Raw genomic sequence first — 24,872 nt, 5'->3', positions numbered from 1 at the left:
TAACGTCTGAGGAAAGGAGCCAGGAGTGTATGGAGAAAGATAAGAGCTAAGAAGGTAAGAGTTAGGACCCAGGAATATGGTCAACATTGGAGAAATTCTTCTTATTCCTGGATGGAAGTGGTAAAGGGTGAACCTACTGAGTGCAAGTGGAGTACTATATGGTTATTTCACATAATAATTGTGATTAAAAAACAAGTTAATTCACAGAATAACGTAGGGGAGAAAACCTATCAGAACAACCAACCTCTGCCTCTCCCCACTGCACCCTAGGTCACACACGTACGGATTTGTAGTTAGAGGACTGGAGTCTGATTCCATGTTCTAGCTCATCCTTGCTGAGTGATCTTGGGAAAATCACTCAACACCTCTGAAAAATGGAGAGGGGGATTAGCAGCCTGGTCAGAAACATATCAACTTCACATTTCACTTTCTCTACTTATGCAGACGTTTGCTATACATGCAAAATATGTGCAGACCCACATTGCTTCTGACCATGCTTGTACAGCAGGGAATGATACCTTTGGGTGTGGCCAGTCTTCCTTTTATCCACATGTAAAACATTTTCTTTTTCAAGTGTTTAGGTGGGCAAGCTCCCTCCTCCTTCAATCCTGCAGGCCAAAAGCAACACGATGCCAACACATATATATATTCAAAATTAAATTTGTGTTCTTAGTATGCCTCATGATAGAACCACTCACTTTATCTTCTAATGGATTATCTAAGTCAATTTTCCACATAAACGGTCAAGTTTGTTTCAAATCACTGTTTTCCCAAAGCTATAGACAAGATGAAACCAAGGAACAGTCAGCTTAATTACAGCCAATTTCTGAAAGATGTGGGAACTCCTTCAGAATTAATGGAAAACTTTGCAGGTGTTGTGTATGGTAATAATCAAATGACACTTCTTTCCTACATCTATTTCCATCCATCTGACTTAATAGTTACCAAATTTAGGCATCTATTTATACTCAGATCCTCATGAAACCAATTTTTTTAAAAAAAATGTTTATTTTTGAGAGAGTGTGAGTGAGGGAGGGGCACAGAGAGAGGGAGACAGAGGATCTGAAGTGGGATCTGTGCTGACAGCAGAAAGCCTGATGCAGGGCTCAAACTCACAAGCCATGAGATCGTGACCTGAGCTGAAGTTGGACACTCAACCGACTGAGCTACCTACCCAGGCGCCCCAAAATTCAGTTTATTTTTTTGAAACTTAATATCATGTTGATCATACATAAAAAAATATGGGGAAATGCTCTCTTGACCTATATTTCAGAAAACAAGATATCATTCAAATCTTTTTTTAAGTTAAAAAAAAAATTTTTTTTAATGTTTATTTATTTTTGAGAGAGACAGAGACAGAGTGTGAACAGGGGAGGGGCACATAGAGGGAGACACAGAATCCGAAACAGCCCAGATCCCGATGCGGGGCTCGAACTCACAAGCCATGAGATCATGACCTCCTGAGCCAAAGTCAGACGCTTAACCGACTGAGCCACGCAGGCACCCCTAAGTTTATTTATTTTTGACAGAGACAGAGTGCGAGCATGAGCTGGGGAGGTGCAGAGAGAGAGAGGGAGACAGAATGCGAAGCAGGCTCCAGGCTGCCAGCACAGAGCCTGACGCTGGGCTTGAACTCACAAACTGTGAGATCATGACCTAGGCCAAAGTCAGACGCTTAACTGACCGAGCCACCCAGGCGCCCCTGTGTCATTCAAATCTTGAAAGACCATTTTCTTCCAAAGGATAAAACCGTTTGACTTAGAAAGTAAAGTGTGGTGGTTAACAGCAAGATCTCTGCCTTAGTTTCCTCATCTATAACTTACTTAGGTGTTATGAATAAGATAATGCACACAGAGGGTGTGGCAATTACCATATGATTGATATTTTACCGCTACTAATTTTTAAAAAATAAACCCAACGTGAGGTTTGAACTCAACCCCAAGATCATGAGTCGCATGCTGTACCAACTCAGCCAGTCAGGCATCTCTAATACCACTATTTGAAATTATATGTCTATTTAAAAAGTTTGTCTCCTCACATAGAAAAATAAACTCCATGATGTTGGATTCTTATCTGTTTAGTACATATAGGCAGCTGCTGAATGTGTCTGAGGTGCAGCAGTAAGGCAAAGTCTCTTGGTAGACCTTGGTACTTTGCTTTACTGCTGCAAAGTCTGCAAAGGATGGGATTTCTCAAAGAATTTAGGGCCAAGGGAAATTCTACTAAGGAACTCTAAAACTGACATTTCCTTAATTTTCAGCACTTGGGGAAATTTTGAAGACTGCCCAGCAGGACAAGTATGCTATGAAAACACATCATTATATCTAACATCAAGGTGTAAACACCAAGACAGCTGCAGAAGTATTTTATTTGTTAAGTTTATTTACTTTGAGAGAGCGAGAGAGCGAGTGAGAGGGTACGCGGACATGCTTGAGCAGGGAGGGGCAGCCCAAGCTGTCAGCAAAGTGTCCCCCTTGATCTCATGAACTGAGTGCTCAATCTCATGAACCGAGTGGAAATCAAGAACTGGACGCCCAACTGACTGAGCCCCTCAGGGACCCCTGGGTAAGTATTTTAATCTAAGTCCATGAAGACCTTATTATGTGATCCAGCATTGTGAGGGTTTAAACAAGGTAACACAGCAAGATCTGCTTTATTCTTCAAACTTATTTAGCAAGTCAAGGCTTCTGGAGGTTTATCAAAATTAATACAGTATCCACTATAAGAAACTAGGGGCTACTTTAAGAAATCCAAAGCAGGTTAGAATTATGGCAAAGATTAATGGATATTTACATACAATGACTATAAAGTTAGAGTTAAGCCTTTCTGTATTTTATATCATGGAGTTGAATTTCTGTTAAAATCTATCCACAAAAAAGAGACAAGAACTTTCTGGTAATATTGTTTTATAATCTTGAGGTTATGAATATTTAACCTTAATGTATTAAACTATGTTTGTCATAGAAGTTAAATTTGCTTACCATTCTTGTGATAATTTATTCACTGTGACCCCACTAAGCTGGTTATACTTATCTTACATAAAAGGCTGTAGATTCTCTCAAAATTAGGAACAACAAACTAATTTACTTCCCTTTGAAAGAGCTATTCTGTAGGTACATAGTTAAGCTACTCAGATTGATTTCAAGAAATCAAACGACAATGCATTCCACTCTATTTGCTGTGCTGGCGGTTGTTTTATCCCCTCGGAAACAGCAATGTACAAAACCCAAGATTCCGTGATGCTTATTTTCTATTCTGAGCAAAAAAAAAAAAAAAAAAACAAACAACAACAAAACTACATAGATACTTTCAAATAGTGATAAGCGTTTTGAAGAAAAGTATACAAGGCAACCGGGTAGAGACTAAACAGCCCTTGTCCAGCCAGCGTAGTCAAGGAAAGCGTCTCTTGAGTTTGAGCTAAGATCTGAATGAGCATGTCAGAGGTCAACACCGTGGTGAGTATTGTTCCGATCTTTCTAGAACCAGACTGACTCCTGTTCCGATGTCTGCACATCTCCGCTTAACCCACCTCGAACACATTAAAGTCTTTATTACATTACACACGGGAATCCGAGGTTCAGAGGTAAATAAGGCAAGTACCTGCCTTCACGTACTCTGGCTACACACTGGTGTGTTAGAGGAGAACGACGTACTGGGGCAGGGTTTGGAGAGTACTGAGTTCGGCACGTTAGCCGCTGCATGGGCTCATCCAAGAAGGCTCCGGAGAGAGAGGTTAAGTAGGCCACCATCCTTCCTTCCCACCTCTCTTCCCATTTCCAACAGCATGGCCCACGTTTCGAGCTCAGAAATAGAAGCAGGCAGACGCCCGAAAAGGCCCTGTCACTTCTCCCACGGTTTTCCTAGCTGTTAGGATGCAAACCACTCAGGCGATGACTTCCAACTAACGCGAAAAGGTACAGACGCAGAAAAAGTGAAGAGGACACCAAAACCCAGCAGCATCCCCGCCCTGCGCACGCCGTGGCGTCACGGTCTGCGGAGGCAAGGCCTCTCGATTCGTGCTCCGAGACTACGTCACTTCCGCTGCCTGCGCGCTCTGCGGCGCTAAATGTTGTTACTATTTCCGGGTCATCCAGGCCGCCTGTGGCGGCGCAGGCGTGAGTATTAGCAGGTGTCCGGTCTATGGAGTCAGTTGTTGCCGGCGGCGTCGCGGAGGCAGGAGGTGGTGTCCGAATAGGGGCCTTTGCCCCGCCAGGATGTTACCGGGCTTGGCCGCCGCCGCTGCGGCCCACAGATGTAGCTGGTCCTCCCTGTGCCGGCTCCGTCTGCGCTGCAGGGCGGCGGCCCACGGCTCCAGCGAGCGCCAGGGTGAGTGTACCGGCCCGGCCGCTGACTCCGCGGCAGGTGACCTGGAGGACCAGGCCGGTCTCGGCGCTTCGCCTCGGGGAGTTCGCCCGCTTGCCCTTCCCCAACCCCCTAACCTTCCTTCCGGGTCTCCGCCTTTGCAGTTCGGCCCGCCCAGCCCGCGGGGTTTCTGCAGAGGTCTCCCAGACTCTGGTTTCGCCTCTGGCCCTAAAACGACCCCCGCGGAGACTTGCGGGTAGCTCTCGGGCCTGGTCGCATGCATGAAGCCAACCACTTTGTACCAAATGAAACGCCACGTTTGCATCGCAGTGTCCCCGGTGACAATCTCTTTCCTTTCGGACAGTGAGAAATTGCTGACTCCCCAGAGTGCCTGGGTGTTTCAAGCTCACCAGTTCCCTTTCTTTGAGCGCTTTTGGCCGAGCAGGTTTTCTTGCCCTGCCCCTTTTCCCATATCTCCAACTTTTGTCTTAAATTTCCCGAAAGTAGGGAGGATTGTGGGGGGGGAGTACTTATTATTTACGAATCATTCTTGAGTATGAGCGTATGACCGTGCCACAGTCATTGAATGTACCCAGTTTGGGACTGAAAAGCAAGAGAACTCTTCGGTTCCGTTGAACAATCTTATTGGCGAAAACGTGTGTACTGGAACTGTCACTCAGAAAAATGTGGTTGACGCGAATTTTTATCCCTCTCCTTCAGCATTCTTTTCTGACTCAAATTTAAGTTGTCCCACAGTTTCCAAGATAGCAAGGAACTTTTCAGTTTTAGTAAGGCTTGTGTCTGTTTTTGCCATGGCTTGACATGCTGTAGCTTGATTCTCCAGAACTGATAGGAGCGAAGAGGGAAAAACAGAACCGTATCCACCCCTAGTCTAACTCCTCAGATTCTTGAGTATGCAGAGTATTTACAGAAACATTTCCCAAAAGTTCATGTTTGAAAAACTTTGCAGCATGTTTGTGACCTCAGAGTAGAAGTTAGAACTTGTAGTCACGTCATTCAAGTTGATAAGTAATATAAATTAAAGTAATGCCTAAGCTGTGCAGATAAAATTGGAATACATCAGTGTCTTTTATTTGCAATGAATGTATAAACTGGCTCTTAACATTTCAGAGGAGTTAATTTTAACGCCACTGTTCTTGGGGCTTTTTGGTGGTGATAGAAAAGTTGAGTTTTTCTATATATTGGCAATATAGAAAATTGTTCCCAATGAACAATTGTTCATTGTTCCCTAATGAACAAAATGAATCATCTGATTATACCATACTCCAAAATCCCCAAGTAAACCTTCTAGCAGACTTGATTCTTATTGCCAAGCAATTTTGGCATTTTACACTTAAATTAGGTATATTGGCTGTTGAATTTAGTCTAAACTGCCCTTTAAGTGTTAGTTGAAAGGATTTGAAATAGTGTAATTTGTACTCCCTAGTCTCTGTAACTGTCATCGTGTCTAAAATTATGTACTCTTTGTCTCATCCATCTGTGAACCACAGATAATAATACCTATTTCATCAGTCAGAATGACTTTGCAAAGTTCTTTGGAATGTTTATCACCAGGAAATTGAAATGTGTTTTCACACTTAAAAAAACATGTAGTAGGTTTTAAAAATAGCCGCCTTCGTGAAAATTTAGTTCCAGAAATACCGAAACAATTTTTAAAAGGACAACAGTTATGGTAAAATTTTAAAAAGCATTTAGAAAAAGGGTACTATTTAAGTTGGATGCATGTAAGAAGAAAAGGATATTTGAAGAACTTTTGGGGAAAAATTCCAAAAACATATTTTTCTTTGTCAAGAAAAAGTTTATGCTTCTAAATTCCTGTGTGGTGGAGGAAAAACTTACCAAGAATAAGGAGAGAAGGAAGCCTTAAGGGAAACATTTGCCTTATTTGCATACTTAGAAATGAGAAATGCCTGTACACTGAAAGCTCAGTTTCAAGGGGATAAGGAAAATAACATTGTAGAGCAGCACTGTCCAAAAGAAAGATAATTGAGCCATGTATGTAATCTTGAGTTGTCTGATGGCCAAATGTGAAACAGTAAAAAACAGATAGTGTTAATTTTAATATATTTTAGTTCTTGGGGTTTTTTTTAATATTGATTTTTGAGAGAGAACATGCGCTAGTGGGGGAAGGGCAGAGAGGGGAACAGAGGATCTGAAGTGGCCTCTGATAATAGAGAACCCGATGCGGGGCTCAAACCACAAACTACGAGATCATGACTTGAGCTGAAGTCGGACGCTTAGCCAGCTGAGCTACTCAGGTGCCCCAATTTTAATATATTTTATCCAGTATTTTCAAAATATTTCAATATGCAATCAAGATAAAAATTGAGATATTGTACATTATTTTTTGTACTAAATCTTTGAAGTCCAGTGTCCATTTTATGTTTAGCACATCTTAATTCAGAATAGCCACATTTCAGGTGCTCAATGGACAGTGACTACTGTATTGAACAGTGCAATTATAAAGTTAGTATCCCTAATTTATAAAGAATTTTTACAAACCAGTGTATTTTGCAGTAAAAAAATGGGCAAAATAAATAAATGAAGAGTTCATTAAAGGAGTTCAAGTGGCCAATAAAAATCTACCATACGTGCCAGTAGGCATGGAAATATTAGTTTAAGGATTTGCTACTCATTGCCTTAGCATATTGGCTAAGTTTTCCATAATGATGCCTCATACGGAGGGTACAGGAAAACAGGAACTTTCTTACTATTCATTGGGACATACAGTTGAACAGTGTTTTGGAGGTCAGTTATTCTTTATATAAAAAGAATACAAAGGGGTCACCTGGGTGGCTCAGTTGTTTAAGCATCCGAAAGGTCTTAGGTCATGATCTCATGGTTCGTGAGTTCTAGCTCCACATCAGGCTCTCTAGTGTCAGCACAGAGTCCACTTCAGATCCTCTGTCTCCCTCTCTCTCTGCCTTTCCCCTGCTCATGCTCTCTCTCAAAAATAAACACTAAAAAAGAAAGAAAAAAAAAAGAACTAGGGGCACCTGTGTGGCTCAGTCCAGTAAGTGTCCAACTTCAGCCTAGGTCATGATCTCGCACTTCCTGAGTTCGAGCCCCTCGTTGGGCTCTGTGCTGACAGTTTGGAGCCTGGAGCCTGCTTCAGATTCTGTGTCTCCCTCTCTGCCCCTCCCCTGCTCATGCTCTGTCTCTCTCAAAAATAAATGAACATTAAAGGACAAAAAGAATTTTAGAGGTGCTTGGGTGGCTCAGTTGGTTGAGGTCATGATCTTAGGCTTCGTGAGATCCAGCCCCATGTCTTGGGATTCTCTCTCTCCCTCTCTCTGCCCCTCCTCTGCTTGTGCTGTCTCTCAAAATAAACATTAAAAAAAAAAAAAAAAAAAACTTTAAAAGTTTATACTTTCTGACCCAATGATTCTATTTAAAATGATTTACTTTAAAGAAATAAGCAGAGAGGTATTACAATGTGTGCTCAGGTTCATTATTCATTATAATAAATTGATGACATTTTTAGTTATGGAGAGTTGGAAACTGAAATATATTATGGTGCCTTTATTATGCACTGGTGATGTATACAACATTAAAAAAATCAATTTAGAACAATATTTAGTGACATGAGAAAATGCTATTGTACTATTAGGGAAAACTAGAAAAAATGTACAGTAAGAATATATGCCACTCCTGTAAGTGGGGACAGGAGAATGGCAGAGACAAATAGAATCTCAAGCAGGCCCTGTGCTCTTCACTGGGCTCCATATGGGGCTTCATCTCACGAACCATGAGATCGTGGCCTGAGCTGAAATCAAGAGTTGAACGCTCAACCAGCTGAACCACCTGGGCACCCCGAACATAATCCTTTTAAAGAATAAAAATGTGACTTAGTTTCTGTAGTTAATATTTCCTTTTTTAAAAAAGTTCCTCTGACTTTGCATGGGGCACTTATTTTATTTTTTCATATATTTATGCCTCATCTCATTTGACAAAAATTTGAGATGGGAGGATGCTCCTTTAAGTACTGCATATCAAATTAACAGATAATGTGCTTTTGCTTAAATCTGAGGTTTAACAGAAGTGTAGTTTTAAATAAAAAATTAAATTTTTGTATTTTATTCCTGTCTCTAATCTGGTAGTATTTATTACCCTAAGGAAAATAGAGTGGAAGTTTTCACTTTTGTTGTGCCTCCTCCCCCCACCCCACTTTGAATAAGTTATAGGAACATTGCCAGCTATAAAAGACCATTTTGGCAGGCTGACAGCATAGTTCTATATAGTTCAAATTTATGATAGGATGTGTTAACTGAAAGATGATGCTAATCATACTGTGTGCCTCATAGGTTTTTGTGAGTTGAGGTTCAGTTCAGCAAAGGGTGCCAGGCATTGTAGTTAGTGCTGAACAAGACAGACCTTCATTGGGCAGACACTAAGAATGAGAAAACATGTCTAAGTGCTGCAAAAGATGATGGGCTAAAAAGTAGCTAGCAGAGGCCATTTCATTTAGATCTGCTAAGGAGGTGGTGACTGAGTCATGGCATGAAAAATGAAAATGAACTAGCCACATGAAGATCTAGGGTGAAGAGCAGTCCAGGTAGAGCAAATAGGAACCCTAAAGACCATATAGTAGCATTCAGGAGCAGAGAAGAAAACTGCTGTGGCTCGGGGAAGTGGGGATAGAGTATGAAATGAAGTTTCAGAAGCATCAGTGCCTTTTAGGCTTTTAGGTTTTAAAAAAGGGCAATATTTACAAAATATCAGTCAGACTACTGTGTGGAGAATGGATTGAAAAGGGGAGAGTGAATAAGGACATCATTTGGGAACTATGATAGTTATCTAGGCAGGCAAGGCTGTGGCTAGGCCATGGTGGTTAGCAGTGGAGATGGAGAGAAATAGATGACTTTGAGGTATGTTTTGGAATATAAATTAGAAAATATGATGATGCAGGGAAAGCATTTAAGACAATGGCGCTTGGTAAACCCTAAATATATTAGATACTGTTGTTTTTACTTTTCTAAGCATATATTAACAAGAATTAAGGGCAGTAGAGATGTATACCAATAGGCAGTGTAGGAAGTTGCCAGCATCTCATATTTACTTAAAAAAACAATATTCTTCCCTGTTGCTTACTGTGTTCTGGAGAGAAATCACATCCGTTATCATTCTCTAGGCTGAGCTACCTGATCTGGGTCACACTTTTGCTTGCCAGATGATTAGTCACAAAAGGTTTTCCTGTGTTTCTGGCTAGCTGAAAGCGTAAGAGCAAACTAGATAGTGTCAGTATTAGTAGTAATAATATTAGAAGTAATTTGGCAACGAATGTATTTCTTAGTTTTTTAAATTTTTGGCATTTTTTGGGAAAATACAGAAAATTATAACTTATGAAGTAAAAACTATACATAATCTAGATATTTCACCACATTTTTTTTTTTTCTTAAGTAGGCTCTACACTCAGTGTGGGGCTTGAACTCAAAACCACAAGATCAAGGGTCACATGCTTTACTGACTGAGCCAGTCAGGTGCCCCCACAAGTCACTTTTGTTGTTGTTGTTGTTCAAGTTTTTATTTATATTGTAGTTAGTTAACATGTAGTGTAATACTGGTTTTAGGAGTAGAATTTAGTGATCCATCACTTACATATGACATCCAGTGCTCATGACAACAAGTGCCCTCTTTAATATCCGTCACCCATGTAGCCCATCCCCTCACCCACTTTCCCTCCAGCAACCTTCACTTCGTTCTCTATCGTTAAGAGTCTCGTGTCATTTGCCTTTCTTTTTTTTCTCCTTCCCCTATGTTCATCTGTTTTGTTTCTTAAATTCCACATGTGAGTGAAATCATGTGGTATTTGTCTTTCTCTGATTAACTTGTTTTCCTTAGCATAATATACCATAGCTCCATCCACATCGTTGCAAATGGTAAGATTTCATTCTTTTTGATGGCTTAGTAATATTCCATTGTACATGTATATACCACATCTTCCTTATCCACTCATCAGTTAGTGGACATTTGGGCTCTTTGCATAATTTGGCTATTGCTGATAATGCTGCTATAAACCCTGTGGTGCACATGTCCCTTCAAATGAGTATTTTTGTATCCTTTGGGTAAATTCCTAATAGTGCAATTGCTGGGTTGTAGGATAGTTCTATTTTAACTTTTTGAGGAGTCTCCACACTGCTTTCCAGAGTCACTGCATGAGTTTGCATTCCCATCAACAGTATAAGAGGGTCCCCTTTTTCCACATCCTTGCCAACATCTGTTGTTTCCTGTGTTGTTAATCATAGCTATTCCGGCAGGTGTAAGGTGATATCTCATTATAGTTTTGATTTGTATTTCCCTGATGATGAGTAATGTTGAGCATCTTTTCATGTGTCTATTAACCATCTGTATGTCTTTGGAAGAATTTCTATTCATGTCTTCTGCTCATTTCTTCACTGGATTATTTGTTTTTTGGGTGTTAAGTTTGGTAAGTTCTTTATAGATTTTGGATACTAACCCTTTATCCAATATGTCATTTGCAAATATCTTCTCCCATTCCATAGTTTGCCTTTTAGTTTTATTGATTGTGTCCTTCAGTGTGCAGAAGCTTTTTATCTTGATGAAGTTCCAAAAGTTCATTTTTGCTTTTATTTCCCCTGCCTCCAGACACGTGTCTAGTAAAAAGTTGCTCCGACCAGTGTTAGAGAGGTTGCCTGTTTTCTCCCATGGCATTTTGATGTTTTCCTGTCATCCACTTTGAATTTATTTTTGTGTGTGGTGTAAGAAAGTGGTCCAGTTTCATTCTTCTGTCTGTCGCTGTCCAGTTTTCCCAACACCATTTGAAAAGACTTTTTTCCATTGGAAATTCATTCTTTTCTGCATTGTCGAAGATGAGTTGATCATACAGTTATGGGTCCATATCTGGGTTTTCTATTCCATTTCATTGATGTACGTGTCTGCTTTTGTGCCAGTGCCATAGTGTCTTGATGACTACAACTTTGTGATATAGCTTGAAGTCTGGAATGGTGATACTTCCTGCCTTGCTTTTCTTTTTCAGTATTGCTTTGGCTTATTTGGGGTCTTTTTTGGTTCCATATAAATTTTTGGGTTTTTTGTTCTAGCTCTTTGAAAAATACTGGTGGCATTTTGATAGGAATAGCATTAGATGTGTAGATTGCTTTGGGTAATATAGACATTTTAACAATATTTGTTCTTCCAATCCATGAACATGGAATGTTTTTCCATATCTTTGTGTCCTCTCCAATTTCTTTCATAAGTGTTCTGTAGTTTTCAGAGTATAGATCTTTTACCTCTTTGGTTAGGGTGATTCCTAGGTTATCTTACGGTTTTTGGTGTAACTGTAAATGGGATTGATTCCTTGAGTTCTTTTTCTGCTGCTTCATTATTGGTGTAAAGAAATGCAACGGATTTCCGTACATTGATTTTGTATCCTGTGACTTTGCTGAATTTGAGTATCAGTTCTAGCAATTTTTTGGTGGAGTCTTGGGTTTTCTACATAGAATATCATATCATCTGTGAATTGTGAACATTTGACTTCTTCCTTGCTGATTTGGATGCCTTTTATTTCTTTTTCTTGTCTGATTGCTGAGGCTAGGACTTCTAGTACTGTATTATGTTAAATAACGGTGAGAGTGGACATCCCTGTCTTGTTCCTGACTGTAGAGGAAAAACTCTCAGGTTTTCTCCATTGAGGATGATATTAGCTGTGGGTCTTTCAGATATCGCCTTTGTGATTTTCAGGTATGGTCTCTCTATCACTACTTTGTTAAGGGTTTTTACCAAAAATTGATGCTGCATTTTGTCAAATGCCTTTTCTGCATCTGTGGAGAGTCTCATATGGTTCTTATCCTTTTTTTTATTAATGTGCTGTATCACATCGATTTGTGAATATTGAACCACGCTTGCAGGCCAGGAATGTATCCCATTTGATTGTGATGATTGTGGAGAATAATTCTTTTAATGGGCTGTTGGATTTGATTTGCTAGTAGCTTTTTTAGAATTTTGGATCCATGTTCATCAGGGACATTGGCCTGTAATTCTCCTTTATAGTAGTTTGATTTTGGAATCAAGGTATTGCTGGCTTCATAGAATGAGTTTGGAAGTTTTGCTGCTACTGCTATTTTTGGACCAGTTTGAGAAGAATAGGTATTAACTCTTCTTTAAATATTAGGTAGGATTCCTGGGGCACCTGGGTGGTTCAGTTGGTTAAGTGTCCAGTTTCGACTCAGGTCATGATCTCATGGTTCGTGAGTTCAGGCCACGCATTGGGCTCTGTGCTGGCACCTTAAGAGCCTGGAGCTTGTTCCAGATTCTATGTCTCCCTCACTCTCTCTACCCCTCCCCTGCTCATGCTCTCTCTCTCTCTCTCTCTCTCTCTCTCTCTCTCTCTTTCTCTCTCTCAAAAATAAATAAACATTAAAAAAAAATGTTTGCTAGGATTCCCCAAGGATGCCATCTGACCCTTGACTTTTGTTTGTTGAAAGATTTTTAATTACTGATTCAGTTTCTTTGTTGGTTATGAGTCTGTTCAGACTTTCAGTTTTGGCCGTTTATATGTTTCTAGGAATTTATCCATTTCTTCCCCATTGCCCAATTTGTTGGCATATAATTTTTCATAATATTCTCTTTTTTTTTAAAGAATTTTTTTTTTTTAACGTTTATTTATTTTTGAGACAGAGAGAGACAGAGCATGAACGGGGGAGGGTCAGAGAGAGGGAGACACAGAATCTGAAACAGGCTCCAGGCTCTGAGCTGTCAGCACAGAGCCTGACGCGGGACTTGAACTCATGGACCGCGAGATCATGACCTGAGCTGAAGTCGGCCGCTTAACCGACTGAGCCACCCAGGCGCCCCATAATATTCTCTTTTTAAAAATTAATTTTCATTTAAATTTAAAGTATTCCACATAGTGTAGTATATTGGTTTCAAGATTGGAACCCAGTGATTCATCACTTCCATATAACACCGTATGCTCATCCCAGTAAGTGCCCTCCTTTAATGACCATCATCCATTCAGCCCATTCCCCCATCCACCTCCCCCCCTTCAGTGACCCTCAGTTTGTTTCTGTATTGAAAAGTCTCTTATGGTTTGCCTCCCTCTCTTTTTATCCTTCCCATCTCCTGTGTTTATCATTTTGTTCCTTAAATTCCACATATGAATGAAATCATGACATTTTTTTCTCTGACTTATTTTGCTTAGCAATGCTCCCTAGTTCCATCCATGTTGTTGCAAATGGCAAGATTTCATTCTTTTTGATCACCAAGTAATATTCCATTCATCTTTTTTCCCCATTCATCAGTTGATGGACATTTGGACTCTTTCCATGATTTGGCTGTTGTTGCTATGCTGCTATTAACATTGGGGTGTGTGTGCCCTTCAAATCAACATTTTTATATCCTTTGGATAAATACCTAGTAGTGCAATTGCTGGGTCATAGGGTAGGTCTATTTTTAATTTTTTCAGGGTAGTTCTATTTTTAATTTTTTCAGACAAAAATAAAAGGCATACAAATTTGGCAAGGAAGAAGTCAGGCTTTCACTTTGCATAGATGACATGATACTCTACATGGAAAACCCAAATGATCCACCAAAAAACTGCTAGAACTGATCTGTGAATTTAGCAGAGTCACAGGATATAAAATCAGCATACAGAAATCAGTTGCATTTTTTTAAAGCTTTTAATTAAAAATTTTTAACGTATAATCATTTTTGATAGAGACAGAGTGTGAGTGGGACAGGGGCAGAGAGAAAGGGAGACACAGAATCTGAAGCAGGCTCCAGGCTCTGGGCTGTCAGCACAGGGCCTGACATGGTGCCTGAACCAATGGACTGTGAGATCATGACCCGAGCCAAAGTCAGACGCTCAACCAACTGAGCCACCCAGGCACCCCTCAGTTGAATTTCTATACACCAATAATGAAGCAGTAGAAGGAGAAATCAGGGAATTGTTCCCATTTACAGTTACCATTTATGGTATATAAATGATATATAAACCATTTATCTTATGGTTTATACCAAAAACCATAAGATACCTAGGAATCAACCTAACAAAAGAGATAAATGATCTGTATGCTGAAAACTATAGAAAGTTTATGTAAGAAATTGAAGAAGACACAAAGAAGTGGAAAAACATTCCATGTTCGTGGGTTGGGAGAAAAAATGTTGTTAAAGTGTCTATACTACCTAAAGCAGTCTACACATTCAGTGCAATCCGTATCAAAATAACACCAGCATTCTTCACAGAGCTAGAACAAGCAACCCTAAAATTTGTACGAAACCACAAAATACCCCAAATAGCCAAAACAATCCTGAAAAAGAAAAGCGAAGCTGAAAGCATCACAATTCCAGACTTCAAGCTGTATTACAAAGCTGTAATCATCAAGACAGTATGGTACTGGCACAAGAACAGACACCATAGATCAGTGGAACAGAATAGAGAACCCAGAAATGGACTCTCAGATGTACGGCCAACTAATCTTTGACAAAGCAAGAAAGAGTATCCAATTGAAAAAGGACTGTCTCTTCAGGAAATGGTACTGGGAAAACTGGACAGTGACATGCAGAAGAATGAAACTGGACCACTTTTTTTAAAAATTATTTTTAATGTTTATTTATTTTGGGGGGAGGGAGGAGGGGCAGAAAGAGAGAGAGGGAGACACAGAATCTGAAGCAGGCTTCAGGCCCTGAGCTGTCAGCACAGAGTCCAATGTGGGGCTCGAAATCATGAACTGTGAGATCATGACCTGAGCTGAAGTCAGACAACTAACTGAGCCACCCGGACACCCCAAAACTGGACCACTTTCTTACACCATACACCAAAATAAATTCAAAATGGATGAAACACCTAAATGTGAGAGAGGAGTACATTAAAATCCCACAGGAGAAACAGGCAGCAACTTCGTTGATTTTGGCCACAGTACCTTCTTACTAGACATGTCTCTGAAAGCAAGGGAACCCAAAGCAAAAATGAACTTTTGGGACCTCATCAAGATAAAAGTCTTCTGCATAGTGAAGGAAACAATCAACAAAACTAAAAGGCAAACTATGGAATGGGAGAAGATATTTTCAAATGGCATATTGGATAAAGGGTTAGTATCCAAAATCTATAAAGAACTTATGAAACTCAACACCCAAAAAACAAATAATCCAGTGAAGGAATGAGCAGAAGACATGAATAGACATTCTTTCAAAGAAGACATCCAGATGACTAATAGACACACGAAAAGATGCTCAACATCATTCATCATTAGAGAAATACAAATCAAAACCACAGTGAGTTACCACCTCACACCTGTCAGAATGGTTAAAATTAACAACACAGGAAACAACAGATGTTGGTGAAGATGTGGAGAAAGGGGAACACTTTTGCACTGTTGGTGGGAATGCATACTGGTGCAGTGACTCTGGAAAACAGTATCAAGATTCCTCAAAAAATTGAAAATAACATAATATTCTCTTTTAATTGTATTTCTGTGATATGGTTGTAATCTCTCCTCTTTCATTCGTGATTTTATTTGGGTCCTTCCTCTTTTCTTTTGGTAAATCTGGCTCAGGGTATACCAGTTTTACTCATTCTTTCAAAGAACCAGCTTCTAGTTTCATTGATCTGCTCTACTGGGTTTTTTGTTTGTGTCTGTATCATTTATTTCTGCACTAATCTTTATTATTTCTCTTCTGCTGGCTTTAGGCTTTATTTGTTGTTCCTTTTCTAGCTCTGACAGGTGAAGGTTAGGTTGTATATTTGAGACTTTTCTTGCTTCTTGAAGTAGACCTGTATTACTGAATGCTTCCTTCTTAGGACTGATTTTTCTGCATCCCAAATGTTTTGGACTGCTGTGTTCTCATTTTCATTTGCTTCCAGATATATTTTAATTTCTTTAATTTCCTGGTTAACCCATTCATTTTTTAGTAGGATGATCTTAACCTCCATATATTTGTGGTCTTTTCCAATTTTTTTTTTTATTTATTTTTTTATTTTTTTTATTGTGGTTGACTTCAAGTTTCATAGCATTGTGGTCTGAAAACATGCCTGGTATGATCTCAGTTTTTATACTTGTTGAAGCCTGATTTGCGACCCAGTATGTGATCTACTCTGGAGAATGTCTCATGCGCACTGGAAAAGAATGTGTATTCTGCTGCTTTAGGATGCAGTGGTCTGAATATATCTGTTAAGTCCATCTGGTCCAGTGTGTCATTCAGAGCCTTTGTTTTCTTGTTGAGTTTCTGCTTAGATGATCTGTCCATTGTTGTAAGTAGTGTGTTTAAGTCCCTACTATTATTGTGTTGTTATCAATGAGTTTCTTTATGTTTGTCATTAATTGATTTATGTATTTGGTTACTCCCAAATACATATTATTGGGGGCATAAATATTTACAGTTGTTAGAATTTCTTGTTGGATGGATCTCTTTATTATCATAGAGTGCCTTTTTTCATCTCTTGTTACAGTCTTTGGTTTAAAATCTAGTTTGTCTGATATAAAAGTATGGCTACTCCAGCTTTCTTTTGACATCCATTAGCATAATAAATGGTTCTCCATTCCTTCACTTTCCAGCTGGAGGTGTCTTTAGGTCTAAAATAAGTCTCTTGTAGGCAGCATATAGATAGGTCTTTTTTTTTGTTTTTTTTGTTTTTTTTGTTTTTAATCCATTCTGATACCCTGTGTCTTTTGATTGGAGCAGTTAGCCCATTTACATTCAGAGTGATTATTGATATGAATTTAGTGCCTGTAAATACAATATGAATTGTATTACCTGTAACATCAGGAGATTTTCTGGAGATTTTCTCTGCTCCTTTCTAGTCTTTGTTGCTTTTGATCTGTCCTTCCCACTCAGAGAGTCCCCTTACTAGTTCCTGCAGGACTGGTTTAGTGGTCACGAACTCCTTTAGTTTTCGTTCAGAAACTCTTTATCTCTCCTATTCTGAATGATACCCTTGCTGGATAAGGTATTCTTGGCTGCATATTGAACATACCATGCCACTCCTTTCTGGTCTGCCAAGTTTCTGTGGGGAGATCTGCTACTAACCTTATTTGTCTTATAGGTCAGGGATATCTTTTCCCTTGCTGCTTTCAGGATTCTTTCCTTATCTTTGTATTTTGTAAATTTTATTATGATAATATCTTGGTGTTGGCCTGCATTTGTTGATTTTGATGGGAGTTCTCTGTGCCTCTTGGATTTGGATGTCTGTTTCCTTTCCCAGATTAGGGAAGTTTTTAGCTATTATTTGCTGAAATAAACCTGCCCCTTTTTCCTTCTTATTCTGGAACTCCTATGATATGAATGCTATGCTTTATGGAGCCGCTGTGTTCCCTACATCTACATTTGTGATCCAATATTTTTCTTTCCCTCTTCTTTTCAGCTTCATTATTCTCCATCATTTTATCTTCTATATTACTTATTCCTTTGCTTCTTTCATCTTTGTCATTACATCCAGTTTTTGCATCTCAGTTATAGCATTTTTGAATTTCAGCCTGACTAGCTTTAAGGTTTTTTATCTCTGTGGTAAGGGACTTCCTGGTGTCTTCTATGCTTTTCTCATGCCCAGCTAGTGTCCATATGATTGTTGTTTTAAATTCTGGTTCAGTCATATTACTTATGTGTGTTTTGATTAAATCCCTGTCTGTGATCTCTTGTTCTTTCTTTCAGGATGAATTCCTCTGTCTTGGCATTTTCTGTAGGGCTCTGTCTTCTGTGTGTTATAAAAGCCTGTTATGTTTCCTGCTCTTGAGAGTATTGGCTATATTAAGAAGTCATACTGTCTAGGGCCTGCCGCTTCAGGAGTTGTTTCTGGTATATGCTTTGTGTACTCGACTGTTGTGTTTTGGCTGTTTCTTCCCTTAGGTCAGTCCTCTGCAGAGTTTCTCTGTGCTGCAGTGGGGAGTGTTTTGACCTTGTCCACTGTGTGGCAAGTTTTAACTCAGTATGTTTTGGTCGGCTAATCGTTAAAAGAGGCTGGATCCTATTTTTCCTAGAACTGAAGCTTTGTAGCACTCTATGATCAGTAGATTTGTTGCGTGTGGGTGGTGAGAGGTTGTGCTGGTCTTCTGGGGGAGTGGCCCACTGCTGCTCTCTCAGGCACACTTGCCCTTGTTCAGAAGCACCTGCAGAGCACAGAGGGAAGGGCTTAGTGAAAGTGGCTCAAGCTTCCACTCTGGGTGCTTTGCTGCTCACTGAAGTCCTTCTGTGCTGATGGGCCAGGAAAACATGGCATCAGCTGGCTCTCTAGTCCCCAGAGAGGGGAGTTCATGCCCTCCGCTGTTCAGGAAACCCTCACAGAAGAGCGAACGTTCTCCCCTCATGTGTCCCAGGCTTCCCTCAGATCTCTGCCTTCACCCTGTGTCTGGGCTCTCTGCCCACCCAGTGCAGTGCTCCTATTTTTTATATCAGGTGCGCTGACTGGGTTTCAAAACTCCAAATTTTAAGGACCCAGCCGGGCATGGACCTACACTGATCCTCTGGGGAAGGGTCTCACTGTGCTGTGGCTGGTGCCAGTTTGTCCCAGCAGGGCAGTTGCATGAATGCTCAGAGGCTTGGAGTTTATGGTAAAGTGCAGCAGAAAGCCAGTGTCCAGCGTAGCTGCCCTGAGCAGCTGCCTCTGCTCCTAGGCTAATGAACAGGGCAGCTCAGGGCATCTGTTGGCTTTTTTGTCCCTGGAGAGCCAGTGCCACCTCTCCCAAATGCACTGTAAGAAGGGGTGCGGTCTCTCTCAGTGCAACCCAAGGGATCCTCAGAGCACGCTATCTGCACCCACGTCTGTTCTCCTTCTGCACAGGAGCACCTCTGTGACTCCCAGGCCCCACCCCAGCAACAGCGTGGACTTCTAAACCTTTAGACTTTGAGCTCCGCTGCTTGTAAAAACTTGGGATTATCAGCCCCTGTCATTTTCCCTGTCAGTGGTTTTGGGGAAGTGTTGTTCTTGTGCAATGCTTTGCACCCTGCTTGCTGTCCCTTGCATGTACATGCGCTTGCTACCTCTCTCTCTCTCCCTCTCTCTCTCTCTCTCCCTCCCTCCCTCCCTCCCTCTCTATCCCCCCCATCTCTTTCTCTCCTTTCTTCCCTCTCCCTAATCAGGGCTCCCTCCCCTCCTCAGCACAGCTGATTCTTTTCTCCCCCAAATCCCATCCCTTCCTCTCCTACCTTCTACAGTTTGGCTTCTTTTCTCCCTCTAGTTGCAGTTTGTTCTTAGTTCTCAGATTTCCTGGATGTTCACAATGACTTAGTATTTATCTATTGGTATTTGAGGGACAAGGCAAACATAAGGTCCTACTACTATACTACTCTGCCATCTTAACTCTTCCCCAACTAATCACATTTTTATTTTTGTTTATTATTTTTTTTAAAGTAGGCTTCATGCCCAGTGTGGATCCCAATACAGGGCTTGGACTCAAAACCCTGAGATCAAAACCTGAGTTGCTATTAAGAGTCAGACACTTAACTGACTGAGACACCCAGGTGCCCGCTACTAGTCACATTTTTTTTTTAAAGTTTATTTATTTTGAGAGAGTGAGCGAGAGCAGGATAAGGGCAGAGAGAGAGGGAGAGAGAGAATTCCAAGCAGGCTTTGCACTGTCAGCTTGGAGCCTGACATGGGGCTTGAACTTGAGAACTGTGAGATCCTGACCTGAGCCGAAATCAAGAGTGGGACGCTTAACTGACTGAGCCACCCCGGTACCCCAGTCACATTTTTTAATAGTTGAAATCCTATGTTATTTTGTCTTTTGCTTTTTTATGTAATATTCTCAATATTTTTCCACATTAATAGTTTTTAATGTATACACAATGAAAATATAGGGATATCATAATTTTTATTTTTCTATTAGGAAACAACATTTAAGTTTCCAGTTTTTGCCATGATAAATATTACCATGAAGAACATTTTCACAGTCTGTATTATTGTGTATTTTATGGGCCCAGAAAGCTTCTGCTGTTGTGTATTTTAAGTTCACACTAACCTCTTTAGAATAAAGTGTAACAATTACTTAGTTTTGGATACATCAGTCCTTTAGGAATTTGGGGGAGAAACTACTGAAATAGTCTCTTAAGAGACTGACCTCTGGAAATCTTAGTCCTTAAATTAGCCAGTAAGAAAACATTACAAACTGCAAGAAATCTTTTTGTTTGTGTTTAGTTATGGTTGTTGCAGAAGCAACATACACAATAGGCAGAAATGTCAGTTTGCATGAGATAGAGTTTCTTGTGTTGTGTGTTGTAGTCTGAAAAAGGTAGCCAGATTTCCTCTGAAAGCCAGAGTGAGTGGTGGGTGACAAATCACATTGGAGAGAGAGGACTAGTGGTTATCAGCAGTGGTTGTTAAAAGCTACAGAGACAATAACAGTAAAATAAAAGCCGAGAAGACTGAATGTTGGACTAGACTGACAAGATAGTGGTAGCTTTGCAGTTTTGGTGAAGAAATAGCTCTTATCTAGACAGCAATGAGAAGGTCCTTGTCCAATCCATAGAACAGTGAGCACCAGGCTCTCAAAGATTAATCTTCTGTATGCAGCTTTTTTTAGATGTCACCTTTAAGAAAGGGTACTAATGGTGGGTAATATTTTTTACTATCTTTCTGCCTCTTAGAATTAATTAATGAATTCAATAATTTATTAAAAAGTGGGTGTGTTTATTTTTATTTTTTATGTTTATTTATTTTTGAGAAAGACAGACAGAGGTTAGTGGGAGAGGGGCAGAGAGAGAGGGACACATAGAATCCGAAGCAGCTTTCAAGGCTCTGAGTTGTCAGCATAGAGCCCGACGTGGGGCTTGAACTCACAAACCGTGATATCATGACCTGAGCTGAAGTCGGACACTTAACTGACTGAGCCACCCAGGTGCCCCTGTGTATTTTTAAATGGCTGTGTTGCTATTGCTGTGTGTTAGATAATATTTTTTTTCCTGAATCAAATGTGGTCCTGTATATTTTTTAGAGTATAAAATGTTAAAGGTGGTAATGTATTCTGCAAATTTTGTGCAGCTTTTGATCTTGTGTTAATGCCAAATGTGTACTTTTAACGTTGCTGATACCTGAAATTCTTCTAAAGTTAAAAATTAAGGATTTTTCAAGAACAGCTAGCAAGGAAGCTATTAAAGATTATTACTAGAATAGTTTCAGAAGGATGCAGGAATCAATTTGAAGAGACCCCTACTTGTCAGAAATGGGACAGTTTAACTATTAATCAGAGTGACTGAAATGGATTGAAATATATCAAATAACTCTTAATCTATGAAATAATAATATATACGCAAATTAATGTGTCACTACTTCAGGATGGTAGGTAGTGAACTCTTTATTATGAGAACTGGTAAATAAGGAGAGAATTAAGTATTCAGCCTGATTTTCCTATGTGAAGTACATTGGTGAATAACCAAATAAATGAACAGGATTTTCTTTTTGTAGAAGTGTTCTAACAATTGAAGAATTGATACATTTGAATATCTCCATTTGTAACCACCTAATGGATAAAGGGTTATGGGCATTGAACAACAGCAGACACTACACAAATAGTCGACCAAATTTTATGTGGCTCCTGATGAAAGAACTCATCACTGCATAATAAGTGGTAGCATCCTAACAAAAAGAATCAGAATTTAGATAAAGCCTTTACATCCTTTGATTCGTAGAACATATAGAAGAACAGGTTAAAGAACACCATGAGAATTAAGTCTGCAAAATTCAGACTGGAAAACTACCAGGACAGAAATTTAGGACAAAACTTGGTTTCTTCACCTTAAAAATTGCTCTTAGGGGTGCCTGGGTGGCTCAGTCAGGTGTGTGGCCGCCTCTTGATTTTGGCTCAGGTTATGATCTCACAGTTCGTGAGATGGAACCCTGAGTAGGGCTTCATGATGATGGTGCAGAGCCTGCTTGGGATTCTCTCCCTCCCTCCCTCTCTCTCTGCCCCTTTGCCGCTTGGGTTCACGTTCTCTGTCTCTCAAAATAAATAAACTTCAAGAAACACATAAAGTTAAAAAAAAAAAAAAGACATCTTGTAGCTTAAAAGAGGCTTAAAAGACATCTGCATCAACCATAGTATGTGGATCTTATTAGGATCTGTTCACACACACAAAAGTTGTAAAACTTTCAACAGTTGGAAATTGAGGATATTTGATGATATCCTCAATTGTTTATTATTTTTTTGTAATGGTGGTTTATCTGTGTTTTTAAAAAGCTCTTGTCTCTTAGAATACATACAGAAGTACTTATGAATGAAATTATTTTGTCTGAGATTTTCATCAAATTAACATGGAGGTGAAGAGATATTGGTGCAGGTAGAGATAAGACAAGGTTGACTGAGTTGATAATTGCTGACGGTGGGCAATGAATATGTGGACATTTATTGTACTTTTTTTTTTCTACCTTTGCATGTGTTTGAAATTTTCTTTAATGTTTGAAAAACTAAGGAGAACCTTGAAAAACATCTAGGATCAGTCATGGAAACATTGTCAGCTTCTGAGGAAGGATTTTTAGACTGTGGCATATTCCCTTTTTAAACATTTTAGTACAGTCTCTACAAAAGCATTTGATCACTGGGTGAAAAAAAAAAAAGTATTTGTGGCATATTGTCTTTGTTAGGTAATAATCACAAAAGATAATTTGAATCAGACCGTGAAGTCAGAATACCAGTGACCAGTGCTTTCCTGGAGGGTGAGTTTCTTAGGTGCATTTGCTTTAGCCCTTGCTTCACTAATTTTGCTAATAGGCTACATATTTTATTTTTAAATTATTTTTAAATTTTATTTCTTTAAAAAAATTTTATTTTTTTAAATGTATTCTTTAAAAAAATTAAAAAAAAATTTTTTTTTTTAACGTTTACTTATTTTTGAGACAGAGAGAGACAGGGCATGAATGGGGGAGGGGCAGAGAGAGAGGGAGACACAGAATCGGAAGCAGGCTCCAGGCTCTGAGCCATCAGCCCAGAGCCCGACGTGGGGCTCGAACTCATGGACCGTGAGATCGTGACCTGAGCTGAAGTCGGACGCTTAACCGACTGAGCCACCCAGGCGCCCCTAAAAAAATATTTTAAGTTTATTTATTTTGAGAGTGTGTGAGGGGGAGGGGCAAAGAGAGGGGGAGAGAGAGAATCCCAAGCAGGCTCCATACTGCCAGCGCAGAGCCTGATGCAGGGTTCGATGCCACAAACTGTGAGATCATGACTGGGGCCAAAAGAGACTGACCTTAACCGACTGAACCATCCAGGTGCCCCTGATTTTTATTTTAGAGAGTGAGAGCACAAGACAGGGGAGAGGGGCAGAGAATCTTAAGCAGGCTCCATGCGTGGAGTCTGATGTGGGGCTCAATGCCACGACCTGGGGATCATGACCTGAGCTGAAATCAAGAGTCAGAACCAACTGAGCCATCCAAGCTCCCTGCTAGTAGGCTACATATTTTAATGTGCAAGAAGATACATCGTTATATTTGCTTTACTCAGCCTTTAAGAAATACCAAATGACCAAAATCATACTGGGCCTTCAACAATTCTTTACCAAATAAATGAACAATTAAGTTGACATCAAGAAATTTTTCAAAAAAAAAAAAAAATTCCAAGCCTGATACTTGGGTGGATACTTATGCTGCTTTATGTTTCTCATGCTTTTCAGATTATCTTGAACATTCACAAAATTTATGTTCCTGATGAATTTTCTGAGCCATAAAGAAAAGGTTTATTCTTCCTGATTTCAGAAGGTATACATCTGTACATGCACATACATGAATTACCATTTTTGGAAAACATTATTAAACAATTAGAAAAGTTTCAGTACTTGGAATGTCTGGCTGGCTCAGTTGGTAGAACGTGTGACTCTTGATTTCATGGTTATGAGTTCAAGCCCCACATTGGGTATAGAGATTACTTTAAAAAAAAAAAAAAAAAAGAGGAAAGTTTCAACCCTTAAAAGTTTAACTCTCCACTAGAGAAACTTGACTATCTCTAATGGTATAACTTTATTATTTCATCTGATACTTTAGAAGAGATGTTAATTATTCACAAGATTTTCAAGGTCTGAGTACTCATAGTAAAAAAGAGAAAGAGGGTCACATGAGAGTAGAGACAGACATATTTAGTTTTCTACCACTTCAGTGCAAGTGTGGAATATATTTTTCTTCTGTATTTCAGCCCTCTAAAGCCCACAGTCATCCAGATGCAGCAGCTGAAGTGCTTTGTAATTAGTCTTCTATTCTTCCCTCAATTAGAATTCCTGTATACTGAGGAATCTTACCAAATGTTGATCTAATTATCTGATTAAAAAAAAAAATCAGTGACACTCTGAATGACTGATTAGTGTAATTCACTTATTGATTGTGAAGTGAAAGAGGAATAAATCTCTAGCTAGCAAAAGGAGGACACAGGGTAATTTTGAATAGGAAGCCATCTTGACCTCCCCCCACCCCCTCCCCCTTAGAGTTCTCTATTGTGAAAAGTATGTTATGCCAACATTTTTTAGCATGCAACCAGCATATAAAATAAAAGTATTCCAGAGACCTTTCAGAACAGGTGAATAATCAATAATCAGAATGTCTTATCTAATTTTATATATTTTAAAAGTTTACATATGAATAAATTTACAAATTAGAGAAAATTGGAATATTGTTGTGA

The 24,872-nt window shown here is 39.6% G+C and overlaps 1 protein-coding gene across 1 annotated transcript in view; it reads left to right on the top strand.

The window, feature by feature from the left end:
- The first annotated feature begins 4,084 nt into the window (after positions 1–4,084).
- SLC30A9 (solute carrier family 30 member 9) overlaps positions 4,085–24,872 on the top strand; it is an 84,758-nt gene continuing 63,970 nt past the window's right edge. Inside the window, exon 1 of the mRNA XM_019413220.2 lies at positions 4,085–4,326. Within this exon, the coding sequence (XP_019268765.1) occupies positions 4,215–4,326 (112 nt within the window). The 5' untranslated portion in view covers positions 4,085–4,214. The remainder of the gene's footprint in view (positions 4,327–24,872) is intronic.

Source organism: Panthera pardus, unplaced genomic scaffold (genome assembly GCF_024362965.1).
Source record: "Panthera pardus isolate Hobbes unplaced genomic scaffold, ASM2436296v1 HiC_scaffold_13, whole genome shotgun sequence".
NCBI lineage: Eukaryota > Metazoa > Chordata > Mammalia > Carnivora > Felidae > Panthera > Panthera pardus.
The sequence above is the reverse complement of the archived record's forward strand: the minus strand, read 5'-3'. Positions and strand labels throughout refer to the sequence as shown.